Source organism: Eretmochelys imbricata, chromosome 16 (genome assembly GCF_965152235.1).
Source record: "Eretmochelys imbricata isolate rEreImb1 chromosome 16, rEreImb1.hap1, whole genome shotgun sequence".
NCBI lineage: Eukaryota > Metazoa > Chordata > Testudines > Cheloniidae > Eretmochelys > Eretmochelys imbricata.
Window position 1 is genome coordinate 11619620 of NC_135587.1, and position 27430 is coordinate 11647049.

The 27430-nt window shown below is 48.7% G+C and overlaps 1 protein-coding gene across 1 annotated transcript in view; it reads right to left on the minus strand.

Annotated features, from left to right (window-relative positions):
- The window catches only part of ASTN2 (astrotactin 2), a 595119-nt gene that overhangs the window by 503055 nt on the left and 64634 nt on the right, over nucleotides 1-27430 (minus strand). Inside the window, 1 exon segment of the mRNA XM_077835839.1 lies at nucleotides 10815-11002. Coding sequence (XP_077691965.1) covers nucleotides 10815-11002 — 188 coding nt within the window.

Sequence of the window (27430 nt, forward strand, 5' to 3'; positions counted from 1 at the left end):
TCTCTGAAACACCTGCAGCTCAGCAGAACTGGCTGGGATCCTGTATCAGGGGCAGAGAATAACCCTTCCATGCAAGACCAGTATGCTCCATCCGTAGCCCCACAGCTCTGGTCAGGCGTGAGCCCAGCAGCCAATGAAAGTGACAAGAGTGACACCTTCCTTTCCCTTTCCCGCTGCTTCCTTGGGCAGGAGGAACTGTGACCAAGGAAAGGAGGGCCAAGGGCAAAATACACTAAAATGTAGGTGACAAAGGTAGAATGAGAAGAGATTCAGAGGTAAGGGAGGTAGCATGATGTAGTGGATAGAGTACTGCGACGCAAATTCTATTCCCTGCTCTGCCACTGATGTGCTGTGTGACCTTGGGCAAGTCACTTCACCTTTGTTTCCTCATCCACCCCATCTCTTGTCTTGTCTGTTTAGACTGCAAGCTCCTTGGGGCAAGGACTCACTGTGTGTTTGTACAGAGCCTCGCAGAATGGGGCCTCGATCTCAGCTAGGCCCTCTATACACCGATGCGATACAACATAAATAAATAATAAATAAGGCAAGATGAAGAGCACTCAAATGCAGAGGTAGGATGAGAGGCTCGGTCAGGGAGTTGCGGACGAAAGTCTGCAATACAAGTGTCAGTTCAAACACTGTGGACCCGTGATTTTTTCCCCAACTTGAGTGCCACACTTAAGATTAGAGTTCGAGAGGCATCATTTAATTCATAGCCCAATGAACAACCATGTATCAGTAAAGCCTGTTATAAGGAAGTCCGCATTGTAGGTAGAAAGGTACGGCTATAAAGTGACCAGTGCGAATCCTCGCTTCTCAGTGCTCTCTAGAGCCATGGGCATCTCAACGTCTACCTCACCCCGTCAAAATACTGCTCCGACTGCTGATTCTACTCCTACGATATCTGCTCTGCCCCATCCCAGCTTCATTCCCCTGGCCCTTCTGAAGCCCATCTGCCTGATTAGCTACCCTGAGATAACATTCTTCTGCCAGTGCTCGCTTCTTTTAAACACACATCGTCGGGGAGCGCGTGCCACCCACTTGCTCCTCTCTGCACAAACAAGCATCTCCCGAATGCTTCCCATGCTGCTACTAGTCGTGGTCGCTCTGGGGAGGTCTTGAGAAAGTTGGTTCGCTGCCCAGTCTAGGGACATCCTAGGGGGATGGACTAAAATGTATTCACCCCATTTCTATCAGGGATGCAAACTGAGCACTCCAGTTACATATTTTAACGGAGGGAAAAACCTGCGAGACTAGAATGCTACAAAGTGTTTAATGTATTCAGCGTAACTACAGTAGAAAACATCAAGGCCTCTGCTGAGACTGGTGCAAAGTTATTAGCATAACAGGTGTCTCTGTCACAAGAATGATGCTTTAAAGACCTATCAAAAAAAAATTAATTCCCTCAATGCAAGAGCACCTCGTTCATTACACTTAACGCTGGTTTTATGCTGTCTTCATAAAGGATCAGAAAATCAGATAGAGGCTTCTTCCTCAACCCTCAAAAAGTTGGTTAATGGAACATTATGGAAATTTTCAGACAGATTTGGAGATGCTGCTGACAGCACTAGAGGGAGGAGACTGGACAGCTTCCTTCTTGCTTCACTCAATCAAGCTGCTGAAGCATGATTTCATCTGCGCTTTCCCCGCAGTGCTTCTGCTTTCCCTCCCCGCATCCGTGGGATGATCTGCAGGAGGATCCATTTATTTCTTCACATTTTCTATTAAAAGCCTCCTGAGCCAAATCAGGTGGCGGCGGGGGCAGACACTTTAGGGCTGGCAGCTCACGTAAGAAGAAGTGAATTGGGATGGGATTTCTGTGCCCACCTGCACCAGGGTCTAGTTGCAGACCCCATGGTAAAAAGATCTATGCCCATTTGCGTACAGCTCCCAACCAGAGCCCTGATTCAACAGCAGCTTTGCCACCGACTAGGGATGGGGATAGCCCAACTTCCAGTGCAATGGGCTCCTGTTAATGCCACTATTATCAACAAGAAGTGCAGGGACTCAGCACCACTGGAGGTTGAGCCATTAGTATCTAGTCTGGAAGGAGGTCCTATTTGCATCCTCACCTGGGCTTCAGTTCTCCAAAGCAGTGGAGAGAAGGACTTAAGTGCACACCCAGCTGGGGCCCAGATGAGGATGCTAATGGCATCTCCACCTGGGACAGATACCGATTGCCTGGGTTTTAACCATGCAGAGTGATGCAGCTGCTGGTGGCTGGAAGTGGAGGATGCTCAGCCCATCTGTAAATGGGGCTCTAAGCTCTTTTCCCCCAGCCCCAGTAACTGGGAGCGGGGACAGCACTCTCGCATGGGGCCGGCGCTGAACTGGGGTGGGTGTTGGGCAGGTTCTTTGGACTGAGGAAGCTCATTTATTTGAGATAAGTTTGGTTTTTATAACTTTCCGATAAGGCTATGTGCTGAGGAAGCAATTCTCTCCCTCTCCTAATTAATTCCAACACAGATATCACAAGCTGGAAGCGCATGTTTTATGAATCTAGTTGACCTCCTGGTGAAGAAATGACGACACAGATGTTGTGCCTTCTTCATTACCTCATTATTCACGTTACGCCAATTTCTTCCACCGGAGACGGCTGACAGACGAGAAGCCAGACGGCAGCACAGAAGCACATGCTCCCCCAAGAGGAGGGGGCTTGAGTGTCCCTGCATCGATTGGACCCTTCCACGCAGCCGCCAAGGACACATCGAGAAGGTCACGCTTTGAGCTATTTGGGCAGGGGGTCTCCTTTGGGAGGGCTCATGTTCAGAGGAGGAGAACTAACGTAGAGGACTCTGGAGACAACAGGCTACCTGTTAAGTGCCCAAAACGCGGGAGCAGTAAGCTCGGGGATTCTGCCGGCCAAGGTACAACTTCTTCAATGAAGCCTCAGGCAGAGAACGACCTGCAGCATTTGCCAGACGCAAGCTAACCCACTGGATGCGCCCCAGAAATATCAGGGATGTTCCGGATCCATTCACTTAGCTTGTGTCTACACTCAAAAGTTGCACCACTTTAACTAAAAGCCAGAGTAGTTAAAGCAACAACCAGCTCCCCTAGCGCAGACCCAGTTATACCAGTATAAACATGTTGTGGGCTGGGTCACACCTTGCTGCTATGGGTCAGGCGTATGTTGGTAACAGTGTCAGGGTTAATGTAAAGAGGTGGCTGAAGCAACAGCGGAGGGACCCAACATTCAGGTACATGGAAAAGCTCGAGTAGAAGCTGAACCATGTGGCCCAATGCTACAGCTTGGATCAGTGGAGCAGCTTGTCTGCGTACGTGAGAGAGAAAGGGTGGGCAGAGACCAAAGTAACCAGAAAGCTAAGCAGATGGGAACAGAAGTGCTGGTAATGTGGCCCTGACAGCAAGCTAAGAAAGGAGGCTTTTGGGGCACAGCATGCTGGCTGGAAAGGCAGGTTTGGAATAGCAAACAAAGGAATGGTCTCCTGCTGTTTGATTCCTTCTGTGCTCAGGAAAACAAGACTGTTTTCTACCTTCAATTTCTCTTTCTAGCAGAAAGGCCCCAAACTTTGACTATCCACTTGTGTCAAAAAAGGGGTAACAATTGCTTATACCAGTATAGAGTAATCATCACATACAGGGAGAGGAATAACTATCAATGCATCCACACTAGGGGTTGTACCAGTATAGTTATACTGGTAAAATATCACAAACCACCACCACACAGTTATATCAGGACAAAACCTGCATATAGTTCAGCCTTTAGAGGAACATGTACAATGCAAGGGACTCCTGCAACGTCTGAGAACAGAAAACACAGGCACTTGGACAAAAACTCAAAACACTGATCAGAACTATTGTGCAGGACAGACATGAAGCCACACAAGGTACCTGGCCCCACCAGAGCTCAAAGGGAAAACTCTAGTCAGAGCTGCATTCCTCCAGAAAACACACTCTGTGTGGGATGGAAGTTCTTGCCATATGGTGCACAGATGAAAATTCAAATTAATGCACAGGGATAGAGCTGGATGCTGGCAGCGAGCCTGCAGGAAGGAAGATCCTGAAATGAGGTGGTAGCCACTTAAAAAAAAAAAAAACCCTCCACCAACCCCTATGCAGATACTAAAGCAGGAACCCCAGGGCCAGACCCACAAGGCAGGGATATGAGACAATCGGCATTCACTGGATTTTAATCTCCCTAACCAGCGTAATCAGGAGCAGCTCCAATGAAGTCAGTGGAGTTAAACAGAAGTCACACTGGTATTAGAGCAAGTCGACTCAGGCCCACTGCACCCATCCCCGGGCTACACTTCACAGCAGGCAGGAAGAGGTTGCTATATCAGAGTGAAATGTTTAAGAACACACCTTTTGCCCATCTCCGAAGCTGGCAGAACACAGCCCCTGCGACTGATCATTAGGGAATCATCAGGATACATAAGAACAGTAATAAAAATGGTAACGTATAAATAAGAGCTGAAGTAGAACAGAATCCACAGGGAGAACTGGATTCCAGCAGCTAGCTGGCTAACGCCAATGACAGCCAGGCAGAAAGTGGGTGTAGGAAATCTGACGAGGCTGGTTTGCTTTTTATTCCAGACACTCATATATTCCATAGCCGGGAGAGAGGAAGGAGATGAAACAAAGCCGTGAATTTGCTCATTACATTTCCCTGAAGACATAAGAGCCTGGTACATTCCAGCAATAAACCCAGCAGAGTCAGTGGATGAATTTGTCTATGCAAACACACACCTGCGTGCATTGTTCCAGCGTCTGATTACACATGCACGTCCCTGGCACCATTGATTTCAGCGGAGTCACTCCTCTCACAGCAGCATTGGGGAGGGCAGAATCCAGCCTACAGCATGCATGGCCAAGGGCCTTTTGCGGCTGGCAGGGTTTAGAAATTGCTGCTTTACCAGTTTCTTGGAATGAGCCATTGCACCAGTCCAGTTGGTAGATGGGTTTTAGCCTCCAGGCTTTGGGCAGTGAGTTGACGCAAGACTAGTGCCGGTGGTGTTTACCTGAAGCATATCCCTACCTGGAGGCTGCACACCTGGGTGCATGCCTCGCCTCCCCAGGGATCCTTTGAACTTTGCGCTCAGACTCTGACCCAGCACAATTCTGGTGGCTTTGAGCAGGGCTGATTTACCTCTTTGCTCCCCCTCCATCAGTGGGAAGATTCTTGCCCTGCCTCCTTTTGATCAAAGAGGAACTCATTATTACTCTCAAATCCATTTTTCAGCTCACGAAGGGCCATAATACAGCAAAGGGAGAGGAATCCTGCCTGTCAGGGTTTGGCTTCAGACATTTCTTGCGAGCTTGCCAGCAGGCAACAATGAAGCCAGCTCCTTCTGGGAGGTACCAGTGTCTTCAACTTCCCGTCATCAGGAACCTGACTCCATCTGGCTTGTGGGCTATAACTACCAATGCTGGCTTTGGTGATGGGCTCTGCTTACATGGCATTTAGCATGTGATACATGATACTCCACTCCAGCTAGCTTGGGAGACCTGGGTTCAAGTCCTTACTCTGCCACAGACTTCCTGGGTAACCTTCGGCAAGTCACAGTCTCTCTGTGCCTCAGCTTCCCACATGTACAATGTGTCCTATCACATCAGGATCAATACATTAAAGATTGCGAGGTGCTGAGAGAGGCCACACAAAGTGCAATAGATAATGTGCTCAGTAGAAGCACCGAGAACCAAAAGAGCTACATTGTAGAGATTAAGCATGCTCCTTTCACCAGCTCCTGCAGCACTCCCCCTAGAGTCCCCTAAATAAGACCCATCTCCAAGCCAGATGCTGTTAAATGCAGCTCTCGGCATGGATTTATAGTGGCCCAGAACGATAATTAAACAGGGGAACAAGCTGGAGGGGGAAAAAAAAAACTGAGAACTGCGTGTTTTGTTTAATTCAGCAATTTACAGGGCAAGAATAATTAGTGGTTTTAAATGTTTTGACACAAGCAGCCCCAATAATCATGATAAATCATATCAGGCATATGCCCAGATCCTTGAAGTGACAGATGACAAACAGAGCAGTGACAAGACGCTCCATCATGCATGGAATCATTGAGTTAATGGAAGAATTATTGCTTGTGAAATCCACTCCAGTCCTATTGTGGGGAACATTCCAATTTATCAAAGCCAAATGAACATTAATTGCTGCAGCCTGGTAAATTTTCGAGCCGCTCTGACCTTCATTGAATTTTAATCCAAAACAGATAAGATTTACTTCCACACAAGAGGAAACAACACAATTAAACCCAAATGACAGCTAAGATTATGGAAAAAAACACAACAAGTGTAATGACAAAAATATTGATTCCTTTCTACATGTCATTGCGCAAAAGAAAAATAAATAAAAAAATCCTGCATTTGCATATTCCCCTGCCCCCCCTTTTCATTCAGGAGATGAATTTTGGATGCTCAAGCCAAGACGAAAGGGGTGGCAGACAGTAATGGAGACAATTCCCTCTAACTGCGGTAATTAATGTTATGTCTCATTGGGGAGAGATTAGGAAAAACAGTGAGGGGGAAAAAACAAGTATTATTTTGCTATTAAAGATGCCCTTGAGCTGGGGAACATTAGCAGCAGAAGCTGGATTTGGGTAATTGCTGTACTGTATTCATGGCTTGTACTCATACCCCAATGACCAGAAATACAGCCACGTGTACCCATCAAATGTATCCCCATTCTTAACCTTCCAGGCAATCCCCGACGTTTATCCATTCCTATCGGGAGCATCTCTTACTCCCCATTACTGCCAGTTCTGGGAGCTGAGCTCTGGTTCTCCTCCCCTTCCCTAGGGGAAGTAGTTCAGTGTAAACACAATTAGCTGAATTTAAAAGGATAAAAGTTCCTCACGCTTTCACTGCATTAAGAATATAATACAAAAGAACCAAAACCAGGAGCACCAGAAGACTAAGTGAAGGATAAAGGAAAAGCAACGGTGAAAGATGCCAAGTACCATTACATGGAAGGTGTGATAGGGTCACTCCTGCAGCTCATTTGCACGATGTTATCCTCACCCCCACCGTGAGCTGCACTCTGCTCCCCAGCTCACACCGTCACTGCAGAATTGCACAGGTTCCCCCTGCTTTTTTGGTTCCGCCTCCCGACTTGGAGCACTGATTTTAGCCTGTTTACCACAAGTGCAGCGAACACGGAACGTACATCTGCAAGCATCTCAGCCTTCAGGACCTGTATCCCCAGCCCCATCCTCTTGCACTGTACACTCCAGGCAGAGAACAAGGCTACCAGAAAACCACGCAGTGCATAAGCAGCATCAACAACACCACAAATCCAAAAGAAAAATGTTTCTTTAAGATGGTGTTCAGTCAAACACACAACGCTTCCTAAAGCGCGGTCACCCAATCCCAGACACAGATACTCCACAGGCAACCTTAACTCTGTCCCTGTACCCTGCCATGCTGCAAATCGGACACAGAATGTGCACGCAAGTAAAGGTAAACAGCACAGCTCCTTAAATCAGATTCAAAGATAAGCCCAGGCCATGCCAGTTCCCTCCTGTCCCCTATGTGAAGCAGGTGAGATCATAGCTCTATCTAGGCTGCTGGTGAATGGGACCCACAGATAGCGTGTGTAGAAGGGGTGAGGTCGCAGTAGCTATTCATCTCCTACGGGGAGCGCAGGTGTGGCCTCAGAACCACTTCTGCATAGCAGTCAGGATGTGTCTCGTCTACCGAGGGGGTAAGTAGGGGAGACTGAATTTTTTTGGCATAAAGTGGAATAAGAGAGAGGAGAGTGTTTAGCAAGTCTAATGAGTAGGGCCCTATCAAATTCACGGCCGTGAAAAATTCATCATGGATCATGAAATCTGGTCTCCCACCGTGAAATCTGGTCTTTTGTGTGCTTTTACCTTATACTATACAGATTTCACGGGGTGTTACAGGGGGGTTGGAGAGTTATTGGGGCAGGGGGGGATGGGGGTTGAGGTATTGCCACCCTTACTTCTGCACTACCTTCAAAGCTGGGCGGCCCGGCGGCTGCTGACTGAGGGCCCAGCTCTGCAGGCAGCAGCCCAGAGACCATACCACACCCTGCCATCCTGACTTCTGCGCTTCTGCTGGCGGTGGCTCTGCCTTCAGAGCTGGGCTCCCGGCCAGCAGCTGCCGCTCTCCAGCAGCACTGCAGAGGTAAGGGGGGCAGTAACGCAACCCCCCCTACAATAATCTTGTGACACCCCCTCCACCCCCCAACTCCTTTTTAGGTCAGGATCCCGACAATTACAACACTGTGAAATTTCAGATTTAAATATCTGAAATCATGAAATTAACCATTTTTAAAATCCTATGACCGTGAAATTGACCGAAGTGGACTGTGAATTTAGTAGGGCCCTACCAAGGAGGGCAAGAAAATGGTGTGGTCTGAACTAGAATGGCAAGATGGAATATCTATGGGGACGGCAAGAGGTTAGGTACTGAGTGAGCCCAGGCGCTGGGGTCTGGCACAGTAGATGGTCGATGACACTGCAGGGAGAGTATGAGATAGTTATGGGACTCCTATGGGAGTAGCAGAAGCGGTACAACACGTACGTCAGGCTGCCCTGGGATGTAGGTTTAGGGGGGTCAAGGATAAGACAGGGCATAGCGAAGGCTGCGTCTACACTTAAAACACGACAGCTATGCTGCGGCAGTACGTCGGTGCAGATATTTATTACAGCAGCGGGGGGGGGAGGGGGAGAGGGTCTCCCGTTGCTGTAGTGAATCCACCTTGCTGAGAGGCAGGAGCTAAGTCAGCAGAATTCTTCCATCCACCTAGCGCTGTAAAAATGGAACTTCGGCGTTGTTAAGCCAACTTCTCGGGGTGTGGATTTTTTTTTTATTTTATTTATTTATTTTACACACCCATGAGCAATGTAGCTGGCTCAATTTAATTTTTGAGTGTAGACCAGCCCTACAGCTATTGAGCAAAACACACCCTCAGATGAAAAATCTCTTCTGAAAACAAAGCGTTTCACCTGGTTTTGCGTAAGCTGTAAATTTTGCATGGTTTTGAGGCAAAAACCATATATCTGCTCCCATTCACTCAAAACTTGGCCCGGATTCACTTGAAAAGTTAATGAATCTTTCAACCAGACTGGGCAAAGTTTCAAGTTTGTAATGAAACCCAGCACTGGGGTTTCACTCAGTTCTGCGAGATTCCTACAGGCTATTCCACATGGGAACACGCATATGAGCCACCACACCAAATCAGACCAACGGTCCCTCCAGGACCACATCCTCCCTTCAACCCTGCTTAGGAGAGAAAGGTGCAATTATGGCATCAATTTACACCTCGGAAAAGTGTCTTCCTAACCTTGACCACTTAGTAGTTGGCTTATGCCCTGAAACATGAGAGTTTATATTGCTTTTAAAAAATTGATCCCATCTAACATTAACTATGAATGTTCTCATTAGCCACATAAATGTCTAATCCTTTTCTGAATTCAGCTAAGCTCTTGGCCTCAGTGATGTACTGTGGCAATGAGGTTCACAGGTTAATTACGTATTATGAAAGAACAGGATTTCCTTTTCATGTTTTTAGGTTTGTCGTCTTTCAGTTCCATTGACTGTCCCCTTGCTTATGAATAAGAGCATCCAATTTACCTTCTCCATCCCATTCGTTGTTATGTATGCTTCTATCATGCCCTCTTTCCTCTCCTCTCTATAGTCCCAGCCAATTCACTCTCTCTTTATATGGAAGTGTCAAGGCAATGTATCTTTTTATAGATACCTATACTTGATGTCCCAGCTAAATCCGCAACCCACTTCTGTAATGCATTTAGTGAACTTGCTTATGTAGGTTTGATCTTTTAAAAAAGTGGAGCAAGTCCCTGCTCAAGTGGAAAACAAGGATCCAAGTAGCCCAGAAAAATCTAGCAAGCACAAGTTCTGAACCAATGCACGAATTCAAAGCTATGAACACATACATTAAACAGGCGTGGACTGGAGATACCTTCCTACAACTGCCCTTTCCGTGCATTCTCCGCCGTCCAATGCAGTTGGAGGGCACTTTCTCAGGAGTCTGTGATTTCAACCCCCCCAGCAAGACCACTCAGCAATGAAGAAGCAACACAAACATAACCATAACAGCTAAGAGAGTAAGGATTGCTCAGTGGTTAGGGTTTTAGCCTGGGATTTGGGAAACCCAGGTTCAATGCTAAGCTCTGCCACAGACTTTCCTTGGGCAACTAAGTCACTGAGTCTCTCCATGCCTCAGATCCCCATTGGTAAAATGGGGAGAATAGCACTTCCCGTCTCACAGGGTGCTCTACGAATAAGGACCCAGATCCTATGGTAACAGAGGCCTCAGTACCGAAGACAGACTGATCCAAACGCTTGGGAAGACGGAAACTGCTTTTGCAGAACCCCGCAAGTATCAGATTGGTTTTCAATGACACAGGATCCGTCCACTGCTGACACCCATGTAATGGGTAGGCGTCAGCTTATAAAAAAAAAAAAAAGCATTAAGACATTAACTTGCCCTCACCAACTTGTCTCGCGTCAGAACTTAACACTGGTGAGAAGCATTCCGTATACCGCACACAGAGGCAAGGGAGGCGTCCGTATGCAACACCCCTGCCCTGGACAGAATTACCTTTAGAAACAGGAATAACTCATTTTCCAGGCCCATTCAGTTATTTGTCTTGCTCTGCCAAACCCCAGTAACCAGGGACCGCTATGCTGGTTGGGGATATAGACGTTTGCACACCGGAAGCTGGACTGAGGCAAACCAGCCTATCACCCTTTTAGCGCCCCCGTCTCACTTCTGTCCAGCCACCAGTCCCTTCCAGCTGCTCCTCTTGGCCCACCAGATTGGGCAGGAAAGGGAAGAAAGATTCACTCACCATGACAGAAATGTGAAGAATGTGCATCTGCTCCTCCACGATCTCAGAAGGCTCTTGAAGGGTGGGCGGGGTGGCCCGGGACAGCTGCTCAGCGCTGCTCATGGAGACGTGGAAATACAGGGTGCCGTTCTCCAGCCACTGCTGCTTCCAGTGCACCAAGGAAATATCCGCCACAGTCCCAGACATCTCTGCAGTAACAGAAACAACTGGGGTTCAGTTTCTGCACTCACGAGAGAGCTGCATTCAAACACACGTCCCACGTCACTGCACAACAGACAGACCACCTGAGAGAGAGACTTGCTCCTCTCACCCTAGTGCTTTGAGCAAGGGACTAGGAGCCAGGAAAACTGGGATCGATGTCCCTGGGGCACATCATAGAATCATAGAATATCAGGGTTGGAAGGGACCCCTGAAGGTCATCTAGTCCAACCCCCTGCTCGAAGCAGGACCAATTCCCAGTTAAATCGTCCCAGCCAGGGCTTTGTCAAGCCTGACCTTAAAAACTTCCAAGGAAGGAGATTCCACCACCTCCCTAGGCAACACATTCCAGTGTTTCACCACCCTCCTAGTGAAAAAGTTTTTCCTAATATCCAACCTAAACCTCCCGCACTGCAACTTGAGACCATTACTCCTCGTTCTGTCATCTGCTACCATTGAGAACAGTCTAGAGCCATCCTCTATGGAACCCCCTTTCAGGTAGTTGAAAGCAGCTATCAAATCCCCCCTCATTCTTCTCTTCTGCAGGCTAAACAATCCCAGCTCCCTCAGCCTCTCCTCATAAGTCATGTGTTCTAGACCCCTAATCATTTTTGTTGCCCTTCGCTGGACTCTCTCCAATTTATCCACATCCTTCTTGTAGTGTGGGGCCCAAAACTGGACACAGTACTCCAGATGAGGCCTCACCAATGTCGAATAGAGGGGGACGATCACGTCCCTCGATCTGCTCGCTATGCCCCTACTTATACATCCCAAAATGCCATTGGCCTTCTTGGCAACAAGGGCACACTGCTGACTCATATCCAGCTTCTCGTCCACTCTCACCCCTAGGTCCTTTTCCGCAGAACTGCTGCCTAGCCATTCGGTCCCTAGTCTGTAGCGGTGCATTGGATTCTTCCGTCCTAAGTGCAGGACCCTGCACTTATCCTTATTGAACCTCATCAGATTTCTTTTGGCCCAATCCTCCAATTTGTCTAGGTTCTTCTGTATCCTATCCCTCCCCTCCAGCGTATCTACCACTCCTCCCAGTTTAGTATCATCCGCAAATCACTCCATGTCTGTTCCTCATTTCCCCCATATATAGAATGAGAATACTGCCCTTGCTTCAGAGGCTGGGGTAGTTGTGAGGCCTAATTAATTACTGGCTAGAAAGTGCTTTGAGATCTTTGGATGAGATGTGCAACAGAAACGCAAGATATTTATTGTAATCTGTTTTTAAACACTGTTCAGCCCTTGTGATAGGGCTGTTATGTAAACCTGGTCATTCTTTTTTGCAAGCTAGGAGAGAGAGGAATGGCGTACACACACACACACACGTACGTTTCTTATGCAATGAAAGGCAGAGGACCTCATCCCTGAAATACAAAGTCCCTTGACTATCCTCCAGCTGTACAGATGCTCAAGAACAACATGTAGCTCCTAGGGATCTGAGGTGTTATCTCAACAGGGGTTTTGCCATTAGTTCAAATTGGAGGAAGAAGCCAGAGAGCAGAGATCAGCGGACAGTTACAAGAAAAACACCAGGGTGGCCAAACTTACTGACCTTCTGAGCTGCCTTCAGCAAATTTCCAGAAGTTCGTGAGCTGGGCGCACCTGCCAGGGCTCAGGGTTTCTGCTCTGCAGCTGGGTGGTGCAGCACCACCATCCTGCCACAGGCAAGAAGCCCCAAGCTTGCCTACCGGACTGGTAGGCAGAGAATGGGAGAGGTGGGACGACTCTGCGAGCCGCACTTTAACTGTAAAAGAGCCACACGCGGCGGCTCGCAAGCCGCAGTTTGTCCACCCCTGAAATACGCCTTTCTCCAGGACTAGCTCACTGGCACGGCCGTTATGTTTGGCACAGAAAACCAGTCACAGCCATTTCCTCAGCACGGTGGAAAAGCACAAGGAGACACCAGCAGGAGGCAGTGCCGGTGGGAAAGCAAGCTGCTGCACGAGAGGGACACACCTGGAATGGCTCCTTTGTTAGCCTTCCTCTGCTGACATGAACTCCTGCTCTCATGCCCCGGATACTCAAATTTACACCGTAAACAGCCTGGGGCTGGGATTGTATCATACCAGGTTTTGCAAAGCACTTCGCGCACTTCGGGCACCATAAATAATCAGAGGCTTGGAAAACTCAGACCCCTTCTAGCCGAAAGCAGATGCCAAAGAGAGGGAGCCTCCGGCACAACCCAGGAACAGCAGCAGCCTGAAACTAAACAAGACCCTGAGCAGCCTCACAGCTGCCAAAAAGGTTGGGAGCAGCCACGGCCGGCCTGGTCAGTTTCACACCGGGGCCTCCAGTCAAGGGGCTGATTAGCAGCTGTCAGTCTGCAGACTCAGGAAAACATCACAGGTGTAAGGCTCTCCTAGTAGCCACCTAGTAGCGTCTAGCCTTCGACCCGTTTCTGCAGAAGTCAGTGGTTCCATTCAGGCCCCTTCACTCGGCAAAGAAAGCCCCCCGCTCTTCAGGGGCAAATGGATTTTTCCAGCCCTGAAAGCAACACACATTTTGCATCAGAAAACACACGACTCCTACGGTCATTGTTTTAGACCAAGAGAACAATCACGCGCTCAAAGAGAAAGCCTCATCAAGAAATCCAAACCTTTCCACAGGGCTGGGTTTACCTGTCGATCAGGTTTCTACTGTCCCACAGCAGGCTGGATCCCTGGCTGCAGTCTGCAGCTACAAGGTTAGGCCAATATTACACACTCCCTTGCTCGCCTTCTCACTAATTATTCTATCGACATATCAGAGACAATGGCATCACCACCTGAATCTAATGGGAGGACAGCTAGATATCTCGACCTTGCAAGCACAGCGACCGCTAGTTTGCCCACTCTGTTGAGAATAAACTCCTGCCCAAGCCTGGAATACAAAACAGAGTAGGCTTGCACCTCAGAGATGCACAAATTCACTGTCACTCCGCCGCCGCCAAAGCAGGTTTTCTGCAAATAACCCAGTCCCCATCCCAGCAAATAAATAAAGCCGTTTCCAGGAGCAGCACACACCAGCAAAGGTGGCCCTTGCATTTGGCTCCCTGCAAAACAAAACTGAACCCCAGAGGTCACATTCAAGGACACTCTAGGGTTAGATAAAACTTAAAAGGAGTCTCATAAAATTAAAATCCCACATTCGTACAGCACCTCGCACAGAGTTTACCTCTCCCATAAGCGAAACATAGCTCCCTCTGGGAGGAACCTAGCATTGCGCCTCCTATAGGACACTAAGGTATGAAGCCAGCCCCGTGTCAAAGGAGGGAGAGGTTGGGGAGGCAGAACGTGATCTCACAAGAGCAGGAGGGCTTGTCCCGGATACAGCCCAACTGCAGTTTGGGGAAAGCGCTACGAGCCCTTTCAATGAACACAAGGAGATGGGGACCAGTTTAAACGTCATTTGAAAGATGGGACTTCCATCAGCACTGAGCCGATCTGCTGCCACTCGGAGGCACTGCAGCCAAAGGGAAAAGTCCCTGCCAAGTTTCGGAAAGGAGGTTCAGCCAATCAGTTTTATTCCTAGGACTATGGCCGTGTCTACACTTAAACCACTATAGCTAGAACAGGGCCCCTGCAACGCAGAGTGTGTAGACACTCACTGGGGTGACGGGAGGGGCTCTCCCATTGCTCTAGTTTATGCAGCTCCCTGAAAGGCGGTAGCTAGGGCAACAGATGAATTATTCGGTCAACACTGTCTACACCACGGGTTAGATTGGCTTAACTACGTCTCTCAGGGTGCGGATTTGTCACACCCCTGAAAGACGTAGCGATGTCAATGTAAGTTTCCAGTGTAGACCAGCCCTGAGATGGAGAATCTGTGCTGATGCTTCTTTGTGGTTCTCAGGCCTTGCCTCCCAGGCTGGAAACACTCCAGAGTCAACATCCCCCCCAATCCCTACTCCTTTCCAGGAACTTCCTTCTCCCTGCCTGAATGCCTGCATGTGGTGCCTCTTAGTCAGAGCAGAACGTTTTGGGGAAGTTTTGAAGTTAGTTGAAATACAAGATCTCACTAAGCTAGACTCCTGGGAAAGGAAAACGTGCCGTATTCATCAAAGCCTCCCCCCAAAGGCGGCTAGTCTGGAAACTTCAGCTTACGCTTCATTCTACAGTTTTACTGGAAATCCTGTGTCTAGGCAATTTCTGATAAGGGCTGGGTACAAAATTTGGGTGCCACTTACCACAGATTAATAAACCTCAGAACACACTAGCCTATGGGTACGTCTACCCTGCAGCTGGGAGCGAGCCTCGTATCCCCCCCGCCCCCATTGTCAATACAGGAGGATCCCATCTGCATTTTGGCAGTGACTCCCCCTACTGTGTGTGTACTCCTGGGCTCACAGCTGCAGAGACTTCACTGAACTCCTGTCTGCTGCTAATCCCTCTCCCTGCCCCTTTTCGCCACCGACAACCCCGCTCGTATACGCCTCTCCCAATCTCATCACTTCTGACTCCCCTCTTCCCCCCTCTGCCAGACTCTCCTTAAGGTCTGTCACCACCCTCAACCCCATTCTCACTATCCCTTCTGCTGCGCTCCTTGACCAGCTCTCACCTTGATTAGCAAGGCGCTGTCTGACCCCACTGCCTCTCCAACCTCCAGTGTGGCCGGAAGGCTGCTGCTGAAGGTACCTTCTCTGCTTCTACACTGGCAGCTTCTACACTGGCATCTTCCCCCACCTCCACTTCCTTCAGGCATTCCCATCTCTCACCTCAGCCCATTCAGCATCTTCACCTAGAGGCCTGGGCCTTCACAAATCCTCCCCCACCAACATGTCTGCCTCATCTCCAGAATGCCTAATTTCGCTGTTCCTTTTGCCTCCTCCCATTCTCTGCACCGTATCTCAGAATGCTCCCACCTATGCCTGGCTGTTCTCGCCCACCCAACAGTCTCTCTTCTCCTTGTAGCACCCACTTCAAAATCCCCTTCTTCCACGCATCCCTCCTGCCCCCCCCCACACCCACCCTTACCCAAACTCTCACCCTGTGACTCGTTTTCAGTTCACCGCCTCAACCTTATGCTGCAAGCTCTTTGGGGCAAGAAGTGAGTCTCACCCCGTCCTATCAAGCACAGGTACATTAACAGCAACGTACAAGGGGTTTGTTTTATTAATAGCCATAGGCATGATGAGATGCTCCTTCTCCTGCATCCAAGATGGTGTCCATTGCCCCAGCAGAAGGTCCGGTTAGGGTGAGCTAAAGGTCCCATCTGGCCATAAGCTCTATGCCCTTGCAGAGTGGCAGAGCCTTTCCCTGCCCCCCAAAAACTTTGGTTTGTGTAGTATCCCAAAGAAACCAAGCAATAGCTGTCACACCCCCACTGTTGGGAACAGGTAAACAGTCTCTTATAGCAGAACCCAGGAACTGGGCTTGAGCCAGCCACTAGGTCACCTGTTCGTGAAAAAGGTCCAAGGCGAGACCGAGAAGTAAGATCCCTTCCGACTTTGTAATTCCATTTTTTCTTTTGCTGTTTCTACAATCCTTATATATAAACATTTCATTGAGGTCTTCAAGTCACATTACTATCAAACTTAAAAGAAAAAGGGCCTAAATGCATTTGGTCGAGAACCAAGACGATTCCCATAAAAGCAGATTATGCTGACATGATGAATATAAAATGAAACAGCAGATATTAAAGTTGGAGAATTGTTACTGCATGCCTTCCAGCTCCAGGCCGGCTCAACCCCCTCCTGCTCCCGCCCCCTTTGTTTTACTGAAAGGGAAGCAAAGCAACCACAGCCGTTTCACCTTTCTCCGGTTTCCAAAGTGGGCTGCAAGTCTTGAAATATTCAATAGCCTAAACCCATTCCCCCACCCCCACCACACATACCTCCTCCCCAGTCCTTGTGGAGTGATTTAGCATTCATCAGTTACTCTGGAGGTTGCAGCCCTGTCTTATCTGTCATGGAGTTTTACAAAGCATGTTTTGTATTTAATTGGCTTGTTCTTTCTCATCTGCCCTGCTTATTGTATTTTCATTTAACTCCTGAAGGTCATTATTAAAATAAGCCAATCTGCCCAAGGCAGCTCATCTCTGGAGCATCTCCCCATGATAACCAAGCGTTCCTTGTGCTTTGCTTTCCTTCTTCCCGCTCTCTACTTTTTCCAGGTTGCTGGAATCCACCAGGCTTGTCTACGCAAAGGACCAAATCCCTAGGGGAAAAAAGGCTCCACGGAATTTCCAGCACACAGATCATGTCCTCTATGCCCCTTTACCCAACACCTGGCCTGGCACCCTCCCAACAAAGATTTCACTCAGCTCACAAGGAGACTGAATTGTTACCACCATTGAAAGAGACCAGAAAAAACTGAGTACGGATCTGGGAGTATATATATTTTTTATAACGACCATGCTTGTGAACTGATCTCATGCCGGCTAGAGCCAGACCTAGCGCTGTCAACTGCTTTGGAATCTTCTCACCCGCAGCTCTGTTCTGCCCTGCAATAAGCCTCCGTTATATGCCCTGGGTTTCTTCTGCACTGAGGTACCCACAAATGTAACCCCCATTTAAACATTATTCTGTAAGTGCTTCAGTGCTATCTACCATTTAAGATATAATCCAAAATTATGCAGCATCTCCCAGACAGAAATCTCCACCCGCCCTTGGCAGCACAGGATTGCTCCCTACGGAATTGAATTTTAGTGCTGCGTTCAGATTAGTTTCAAAATGACTCAAGCAACGGGGTTTCCCCCACATCCCCTGGGAGACGTATTCCACAGACAGGCCTAACTTGGAGGAATTTTTTTATCCCGCTCATCAGCTTGCACCTTCCTTTATTTCCCACTTTCAACACCGCTTTGTTTTCTCGGGCGTCTTTCTACAAACTGCCCTGTCCCCACAAACACACTTCACAGGGAAATGTTCGCACAGGTGCACAACTGTGAAAGGCAACAGAGAGGGAAGAGAAACTCAGAAGGTTAGGAAAGGAGGAAGATGGTGAAGGTAGCATTTTATCCTATTACTCTTAATTATCTCCCCTATTTATGTATCTACATTTAACATCTTTAGAGACATCTCCCGAGCCTCTAGGCATCCTGATAACCATTTACCACTCAAACCACTAACAACAAAAGCAACAGATCCCTGTTGGCAGATCCCAAACACAAAGGCAGCCATGCAACAAAGACACTTCGCTCCCTCTTCAGATCCCTAAAGAAGCCCCTCACCCCAGTCTTCCCCAAGGGCCCACTGAGATAGGCTTTGCACTATGACTGACTATTTGGGAAGGGAGGGAGTTCCAGAATCAAGGTAGGTCTCTCTTTCACACCAACTATTGCATGGGGTGATGTCCTAGGCCACAGGGGACTCTTCCTGTTCAGCTGGTACACCCCTTGGAGTGCTGGTTAGGCACCCTGTTTACACAGGGAGCTGCCTTGTGCATTAAGCTTCAGCTTCTGAGTGGATTTAGGTTATAGCCCCAAGTACAGCACGTTGCTGAAGTCCAGACTAGAAGTGCGGACGACTAGAAAGGGAAAGGACTCAAACCTCCCAGAGATGGAAAAAGCCACCCTAGCACTGCTGCTGTTAGTTTTAAAAGTATCTCAGGTTCTGTGAGGGGAAGTAGGGGTAGCTAAGTTGCAAAACCGGGCAGCAAATGCTGGCTGCACACCCTCAATCAGTGGACCCAGTGCAGGCCCTGCCAAATCCACTGGCTGCTTCTCCCAACTCTCCATAATCACCTCCACCTTATCTGGGTTGAGCATTGCTCGCATTCTGACAAGGAGACACGCTCAGCCACTCTCCAAGCTTCCTTAATGGGAGACAAAGCTGGGTGTCCCCAGCACAGTGCCGGCATTCCCACCCACACTTCCTCATTAAGCCTCTGGAACGGCAAGTAAGAGCCAACAGCACCTAACACTGCAGTGCCCTGAGAATCCCTCTCCCCCATAGAGCAGAGCAATTCACCTAACGCTGGGCTCTGCCAGCAAAGGGAACAGAAACCCTCCAAGCCAGACAAGCCAATACCAAGTCACAATCAAAGGTAGCTGATATAGGTCTAACGTCAGCACCGAATACTGATCTTTAACCATCACCCGATGCAGATGAGCCCTTGTACCACCTCAGACACTTCCTTCCCCTCTTGATGTTTATGTCCTTCAGATACACCCAGCACTGTCCTACCACCCTCATAAGATCTCTGCTGGGCTACAGGGCTAATCCACCCACCCCCACCCACACCCCCAGCCCACAAAGCAGTTCATAGGGTTGCCAAAGTATCAGAGGAAACTCAGCGGCTGCAAGAACAAGCTCTCCAACCCTCACAGCAAAGAATTTACCATGAATCCTTTGCCTCGCCACCCCCAGCATTTTGGAAATGCCAAGGATTGTGTTGCATTCGGTCTCTTCTGAGCAGAAGTCACCAAGGAGGCTGAACTAGCTGGTGCTTTTGGCCATTTGGAGGAGGAACCACGAAGCACCCAGCTTGTTTTCGCTTGCAGAAGGCGTGAGCCTGAGCTCTCAAAGAGATGCAGGACCAGTGCATGCACCTCCTTGTGCTACCACACCCCTAGAGACCTCCTAGCGTGAGACCTTGGAGATTTACACACATTTGCTCAGGTTCTCCCCTCAGGCACTGGGTTCAGTGGGAGTGGGCTGCACGTGGCTGAAGGCAGCATTTGGCCCAGTGTTTATTCCTATTGCTACGTTCATTCAGCCTTTGGTTTCTCCAAGGCAGACTATGTATTCTGGCTGGGAGCTGGAACAGCTCCTCTTTGCACGGATGGTGGCTGTAGCAAGCTCTTCAAGGCAGCGTAGAAGGATCTCTGCAAGAAGAGCCATCCTCCTTGCCAAGCTGTCATGTGGTCTAGTTAGGGGAGAACAGCAGCTGAACCAGCTATTCCAAGAGCTTCTAACTAACAAACAGTGATTGCTCTGCAGACATTTCCATTAGCACAACAGTGACTCTGCAGGCGCTAGCATCAGCTCCTAATTAAATCCCAGCCCCTCCAGCTGAGCACCATCCTCTCAGTGGAAGCCCGCAAGACGTCCCTTCAACTGAGTTTATACCAGAATAAGCCTGCCGACTTGCATGGAGTGACTCCTGATTTACTCTGGGGTGAGTGGGCTCAGAACCAGAGCCAACAATCTGGATATTACCCCACTACCCAGGACTAGTTCATAAACCCACATTTGGCATCGTGCTTTAAAAAAAAAAAAAAAGACTAAATTTAATTAAAGTAAGTGTAAGCTTGGATGTAAGTTAGAAATCAGGGCTGAGATTCTGGAGATGAGAGAGGCAACAAGGAGGAGGAAGAGACCGATTCTTAACTGAGCAAACCCCCTCCCCCCCCCGCCTCTGAGTTGTCAGAGGTAACGGGTGGGATGGGGCGTCCCAATGCAGATCTTACTCCCCGTAGGTTGGGCTCCCACCCAATGTCCCCACATCCCTTCCCCGTTTCTAATCAAAGTCCTCCTGGCCCCTATTTGAGTGAGTGGTTATTGATTTGCCAGCAGTGCGCTGTCTACAGATCATAATCTGACTCTATATCCTTTAAATAAGCGTGGCGCACATTCCATGTTCTTATGGCTGCTTTGATTGTAATTCAGTCTCTAGTACATTACCCTTATTTATAATGCCAGGGCTTCAGCACGGTGCCTCAGGCAGCCTAAAATTATTACAGAGCCCTTTTGACTTTCAATTCCATTCCATTCAATTCCATTTTTATTTGTCAGCAGAGACTCCGATTGACCAAGGACGTGCGCACAACAGAGCACAGCCGTGAGCAGGGAGGCTGCCCGGCCAAGTGTTCAGAACAACCCTTATGAAAACCACTCTGTCTCTGCTCCAGAAAGAGACCTGGAGACTGGAATGGCAGGTGGCTCTGCTGGTCGCACGTGAAGTTCGTTTACGTGGCTTTCTAGGGGAGCTGCAGTGCTTCGGGGCCCTGGATTCGACTAGGGGGGGTGCACTGCAGACCCGGGCTGGGATGCTGTGGCAGAGCTGGGTTTAGCATTCACTAGAGCAGATGTTCGTTAATTTCCCACAATCACTAAATGCCTCTCTCCTGACCCCACAAGGTCCCGTACGCCCAGGTGATGCAGAGTCCCCATAGGGCCTTCTTCCCAAAACAGGAGAAGGAAACGGATTTCCTGGAGTTACCGGTTGCTGTGCTTTAATAGCAGGAGACATCTAGCTTGGATACAAGCACGGGTGGAAGCTTGGGCAGGGCTGGGAATGGGAGGAGCTGGCTGGTGTTACCTATACAGGGTATCAACTCGTCAACTAAAACCATTTCTCCATCCCATGCTGCATCCCTGGCCTTATTTCAGGCTAAATGTCAGAAGGATTCTAGGAGGACGCAGCAATGTGAACACAGACCCAGAACACCCCTGCCACAAGAGATGCTCTTTGGCACCTGCTCCCCCTTCCTCCCAACCCCAGTACGACAGCCAGACTTACCCCATACAGCCCGGATCGCTCTGTTAGCGTTTAAGAGCAATGGTGCCCAGCGTAAAGCCACTCTGCAATTCTGGTAAGCCCTTGCAGGTCAGTGACTGACACAAGCCAATGCATCGTGCGAGTGACCAACAGGCACAACATAAATCAGACGTTTCAGGACATTAGGAACCTAGCGCGTCGTATCAGAGTCCTCGCATATAGCGGCCTGGAAGTCACCCTGCGCATCCTTGTACAACACCCAGAGTCACAGGGGCCTTGCTCTGTGACTTCCTGAGCTCCTCCAACAGCAAGATCCTCACCATTACACTCCGTTACTCTGAAAGCTCTGCCAGCCAAGACCACTGGCAAACGTGCCCAGGCCCCTCACTCTGCTCAGCTCCCCGTGGCGCTTCAAACCTGTGCGCAGCATTACATGGTGTGAGAAGAAAGAGTCAGCTCAGGGTGAGGCGTTTGCACACGGCAATGCTTTTTCCTAAGGACTCAAACTTCCATTTCCCTCCGGATTCCCGATTCCCCCATTACAGACATCCATGTCACTCACAGAGACCATCTCGAGAAGAGATGGAGACCAGTCACGCCTCCCTTCTCCATCAATGTAAACATCAAGGGATCTGTCCCATATACTTGCTCTGAAGTTCTCTGAAGAGACACCTGGGAAAAGATTATAGCGATTGCATGAGATCGTTATTTCACCTGAGCCACAATCCCAGCGAAGGAGCCGCAGAGTACAAAAATACCTATTTAAAAGCCTCCAGCACCACCTCCTGATTGACAAACTGCCAAGCAAAGCTCTAAGGAAGCCATGCAGCTTCAGCATCCCTTGGAGTGGAACACCCCTTCTACGGATGGAGGCTGCACAGCTCTTGTCAATCAGCCCCAGATAACAGGCCTTGGCAACTCGACAGTATCTTTTCTCTGAGGATATCAAAGACATTTGTGAACATTAAACCTCAACAACCCCTTGAGGGGTAGATATTTATCCCCATTTTACAGGTGGGTAAATTGAGGCCATGTGATTTGCTAAAGGCCACAAAACAAGTCAGTGACCTCTAGACTACCTGGAGCATGTCCCATTCTACAGAGCAGGCAATGAAGAAGAAACCAATGCCCACGGAAATCACATGGCCAACTCCCTTGCTCACCAGACCTTGGAGGAGATGGGACCCTCTTCTTGTGGGCTGGCCAAGTCTAGACCTGGAGATGGGGGGGCACTTTCCCTGCCACTGTTACATCGTACCCAACACTCCACTTCGTGCCAACAGCCAGCATCTCATGCCACCTTCTGTACATGGAGCCTCTGGCCCAGCAGATCAATGGCTGCTGCATCTCTGGCGATTAAAGCTCGGCTCTGTTCAGCAGCCCAGCTGCTCCAGAGGCTCAAGGGAACAGTTTCAACCAGGAGGTTTTAAAAAAAACACCTGCCTGGCAACTGCTGGGGAAGAGCAACATGCATAAGGAGGGGGAAACATACCCACTCTTTGCAAAATGTTCTGACTTGCCACAGACAAGCCCGCCGTGTGAAATAAGAATGCAAGCCCGGATCCTCGGGAAATACAGCTGGGCTGCCATGGGAGTAGCTAGTCCTTTATAATCCCACTTCTGACAGCACTGCTCCCACACCCATGGGGCCATCCATGAGGCCATCCATGGCATACTGGAGCAAAGAACGCAGCCACGCCATGGAAAGGAGGACTGACTGGACAAAAAGGTTTCGCCAGGCCTTCCTTTAGTTTTGTGTGTGGGGAGAAAGAGGACTGGCTTTTATTACAGAGAAAAACTGGCCCCCTAAAGTGAGACAGGGAAAGAAGCTAGTATGGCTTTTTTTTTTCCCCCCCAAGGCAGCACAAGGTTTCCAGCCCCTGGAGTGTGATAAACCTTTCGGCTCGGTTTGGAATGTCTGTTGGTGCCCTGGAGCACTGAGCAGGGTGGTTGGTAACCCGGGCTGGCATGCTGGGCATAGCGCCTGGCAAGCACAGAGCCAAGTTCCCAGGAGAACTCTGCCAATACCATCCCAATCAGGATTTGCAGAATCCCTAACCTCCCAACCCTTCTCATCAAGCCCTTGGCCTTTCCTGAGCAAGACTAAGTCAAGGGGGACAGTTTCCCTGCAGAACTAAGACAAGACCCAACAGCTCTTTCTAACCTGACCCGTTTTACAACTACCTAGGATCTTTGCAGGTGAAAGGCCAAAGCACGCATCAACTGTGGAGGCATCCCACCCCCTTTCATTCCCTGAGCCATAGATCCAAGGGGGAGTATGTTGTGTATTAACAAGATAATTCTGTAGCTGTGGTTGCTAACCAGGTATTTAGGGTCTGGACCAGGGATGGAGAGAAGCTGCCCATGATGAGCTAAATATATGTTTAGGGAGGAAATACGCTCAGCATTCCTGCCTCGATCTACACTCCAGGATCATAGGGGCAGAGAAATTAATCCCTACAATCTCCTCATTAAAGGAAGTAAGGAGGAGAACAGCTTCTGCAAATAATTCTTGATTTCCATATGTATCCCCTAATTAAATAGGTTCCCTGGACGACTCTGCATGCAGGCTGGAAGGTAATGATTTAGAGCCCAGCTTCTGATGGGACTGCACTGACACATGTTTGGAAATTTCCTCTCTCCCGGATTCAAAGGTCAGGTGACTGTATCCCTGTGCCAACATGCCCAGAACAGACACCGATCCCTCCTGCCACCTGGAACTTTCAATCAGCAGAAGAATCCAAGTTGCTGGTTTAGCAGCGCCATGCATCAGGGGCTCCCATTAACCTTCTCGCTCCTGCTCCTCTGCTCCAGCCCCTTTCAGAGGAGTCCTTCCATTGGCAGGAGCCCAGGGCAGGATCAACAGCCAGAGGGGACGACTTCTGCACTCTAACGTCTGCACGGTCCCTAGAAGATGGGCTTGCCCAGCAGGAGTTAAGGTACAAACAGAATTGCACAGCTTAAGGGGGTGGACCCGGGGGGGGGGGGAAAGCAGGAAGGACAAAAACTCTCTCCAAATGTGCGATAGCTCCCTGCATCAATTCCCCGGCAGTTCCACTCCCCATCTATTCACTTTGCATCTTTCCCAGACGTACCATCCGGGTAATACCACCTCAGGATCTTGGGATAAAACGAGGCTACAAGCTCCGATAAGTTTAAACACATTTTTCACTGCTGTTCTGAGGGGAGCTCCTTTTAGGCAGCCAAAGATCCCCAGCGCGCTCTGAAGCCGGAGAGCCACTGTGGCTTAAACAGAGACAATTCCTGAGCTACACTTCCATGTTGCTGCTGACTTTCTATTAACTCCTGGAACTTCTCCGCCAGCTGATTGTGCTTTGAGGCCAGAAGTGCAATTTCAGGGTAAGCCAACAACAGGGGACTTCAACACTAACCATTTTCACGGAAACTTCCCTCTCTCTGCCCAAGCACTAAGATTTTTTCAGGAGAGCGACACTCCCATTCAGGCACCAAACCAGCCAGCTAGAATTTCACGAGCACTCCCAACATACTTTTTGAAATCTCCCCCCTTGTGGCTTGCCTTGTTCTGCTCTCCATTTGTGGGTGGGAGACTGGCTTATGTGGACACCGCTCACACTTGCAGGTAAAGGCACAATCCCACTAATTAAGGGGAAAGGTTTGCTACCAGTTCCAGGTATGTATCACACAATCGCTAGCATTCTGGCTAGAGAGAGCATGGCATTTTTAGCAGGACTGTGCAGACATTCAAGGCTGGACCTTGAGCCACTTCAGCCTGAAACCTTTGGAAAAAAAAAAAAAAAAAAAAAACAACCCAGAAAAGACGCTCTGTGCTAATAAATCCAAATACCAGATCCCAGCCACATGTAGATGAGAGTTGTCAGTGCACCACCAAGTTATGCTCTTTCCCTTTATAGCAGGGGTTCTCAAACTAGGGGTCGGGACCCCTCAGGGGGTCGCAAGGTTATTACATGGGGGTTCGTGAGCTGTGAACCTCCACCCCAAACCCCGCTTTGCCTCCAGCATTTATAATGGTGTTAAATATATTAAAAAGTGTTTTTAATTTATAAGGGGGGGGGGTCGCACTCAGAGGCTTGCTATGTAAAAGGAGTCACCAGTAAAAAAAAAGTTTGAGAGCCACTGCTTTATAGGGACAGCAGCAGCTGCCTGCATTTGTCCACAGCCTTTTCTCCCAAGGGAGGCCCAATTAATTTAGGAATTAAGGGCCTGACTCTGAGAAGTGCAAACCTTTACTCCCAAGTAGATGTCTGGGACCTTCAATGATATTGAGTATAATGGCCCCCTGCGTGCAGATCCCTCTGCTACATGAAGAGCATAAGACCCTGGATCTTACAAACACAGCTGGTAGGTCTCCGCTGCAATCGGAGGTGTGATTGCAGCTGAGGGAGGCATACCTGCGCTAGCTCTAATCTGGCTGGCATGGCTAAAATAGCCGTGACAATGCAGCAGCAGGTGCTTGGGGCAGACTACACAAACCTGCCCAGAAGCTCCCATCCCTAGCCCACGCCAGAGTCTATGCTGCCACACCTCCACTGTTATTTTAACTAAATTAAAGCTAGCACCAGTAGGGCGATTCTGACTCACGGGAGCAGCCCCTACTCATTCAGATAGTCTCACTGGCTTCAATGCAATTACTCTCGCAAGCAAGACAACTCATGTGAGCAGGCATTTGCAAGATCACGTCCTTAATGTATTAAAATATTAAATCACTTACACAAACTCCTCAATGCATGTGCTTAGATAGTAAAATACATTAACAGCTGTTTGGTCTAGTGGATCAGGCACAGGACTGGGAGTCTGGACATCTGGCTCTGCCACTGACATCCTTTGTCACCTTGGGCAGGCCACTTTGGGCCAGTTTTCAAAGGCATTTAGGAACCTAAACATGCAGGTAGGTGCAGTGATTCACAATACCTCAAACCAGCATCCTTTAACTCCTCATATTCCTCACTGGTATGTGGTTGTGATATTTCATACAATTCATGCCTTGCATGGTGTCATATGAAAGTTCACAATCTGCTGAAAAACTCATTGTTCTGTAAAAATGTCTGTATCGTCACATCATGTCCACTATCCTTTGATGAAGTGCCTCAGTTTGCCCACCTGAGAAAGAGCATCCTCCTTTGTAAAGTGCTTTGAAACCTATGAATCTGCTATATAAAAGTATTACTCATTGCAAAAAAATAACCAAAAAAAAACACCCTACTTGTATATAAATAGAAGTTTGTAATTTAAATGAAACCTGATTTTGTACTGAAATGCTGAGCTCTTCTGCTACCAGCATGGATTCCTTTTCCAGAGGCATCTTTTTGCTCACCTCAAGCACTCTCAAGGCAGAGAAAATTCCCTTCGGAACCAAAGCAAATTCATAATCTAGCTCTCCACCAGCGACCAAATTGAGCGCTTCTAAGAGAGTTTTAATGCAGAACAAGTCAAGTCTTGAGGCCCCACTCCCCAAGGATGCACACACATAAAGCAAGGGAAATCTGTGGTTATTAGTGTTTAGCTTTATTGTTTTCATAAAGCACAATGAAGATCACATTTATGATTCTGGAGCAAATTAAAGCCACTATCCTATTGTTTAAAATTACGAACACAAGCTACTCCAGTGACTTTTAAACAATCAGCAAACACTTTGCACTTGGAAGGCACTCGGATTTCAAAAAGTCTCTGCAAAGTTCAGTATTTGCATTGTTTTATAAAGAGTAAACCAGATGCACAGAGCGGATTTAGAATTTCCCCACATCCAAAGACGGTGGGATGCTCTCGGGGTGAGAGCACTTGCCTACAATTAGAGAGACCTGGGGGAGGATTTTCAGGGCACTTTTAAAAATGGCTTAGTAGTCAAAGGCCCATTGATTTTCAATGTCACTTTTGAAAATGGGACTTTGGCTACCAAGTCACTTGGGCCCCATTTAAAAATTTTACCCTGTGTTCCATTCCTGGCTCTGTGACTGAGGCACAGAGAGATGAAGGGACCTGCCCATTTGCCTCATCTGTATGACAGGGAAAACAATTCTCAGATTCAAGAGCTCTGAGACCTTCTAATGG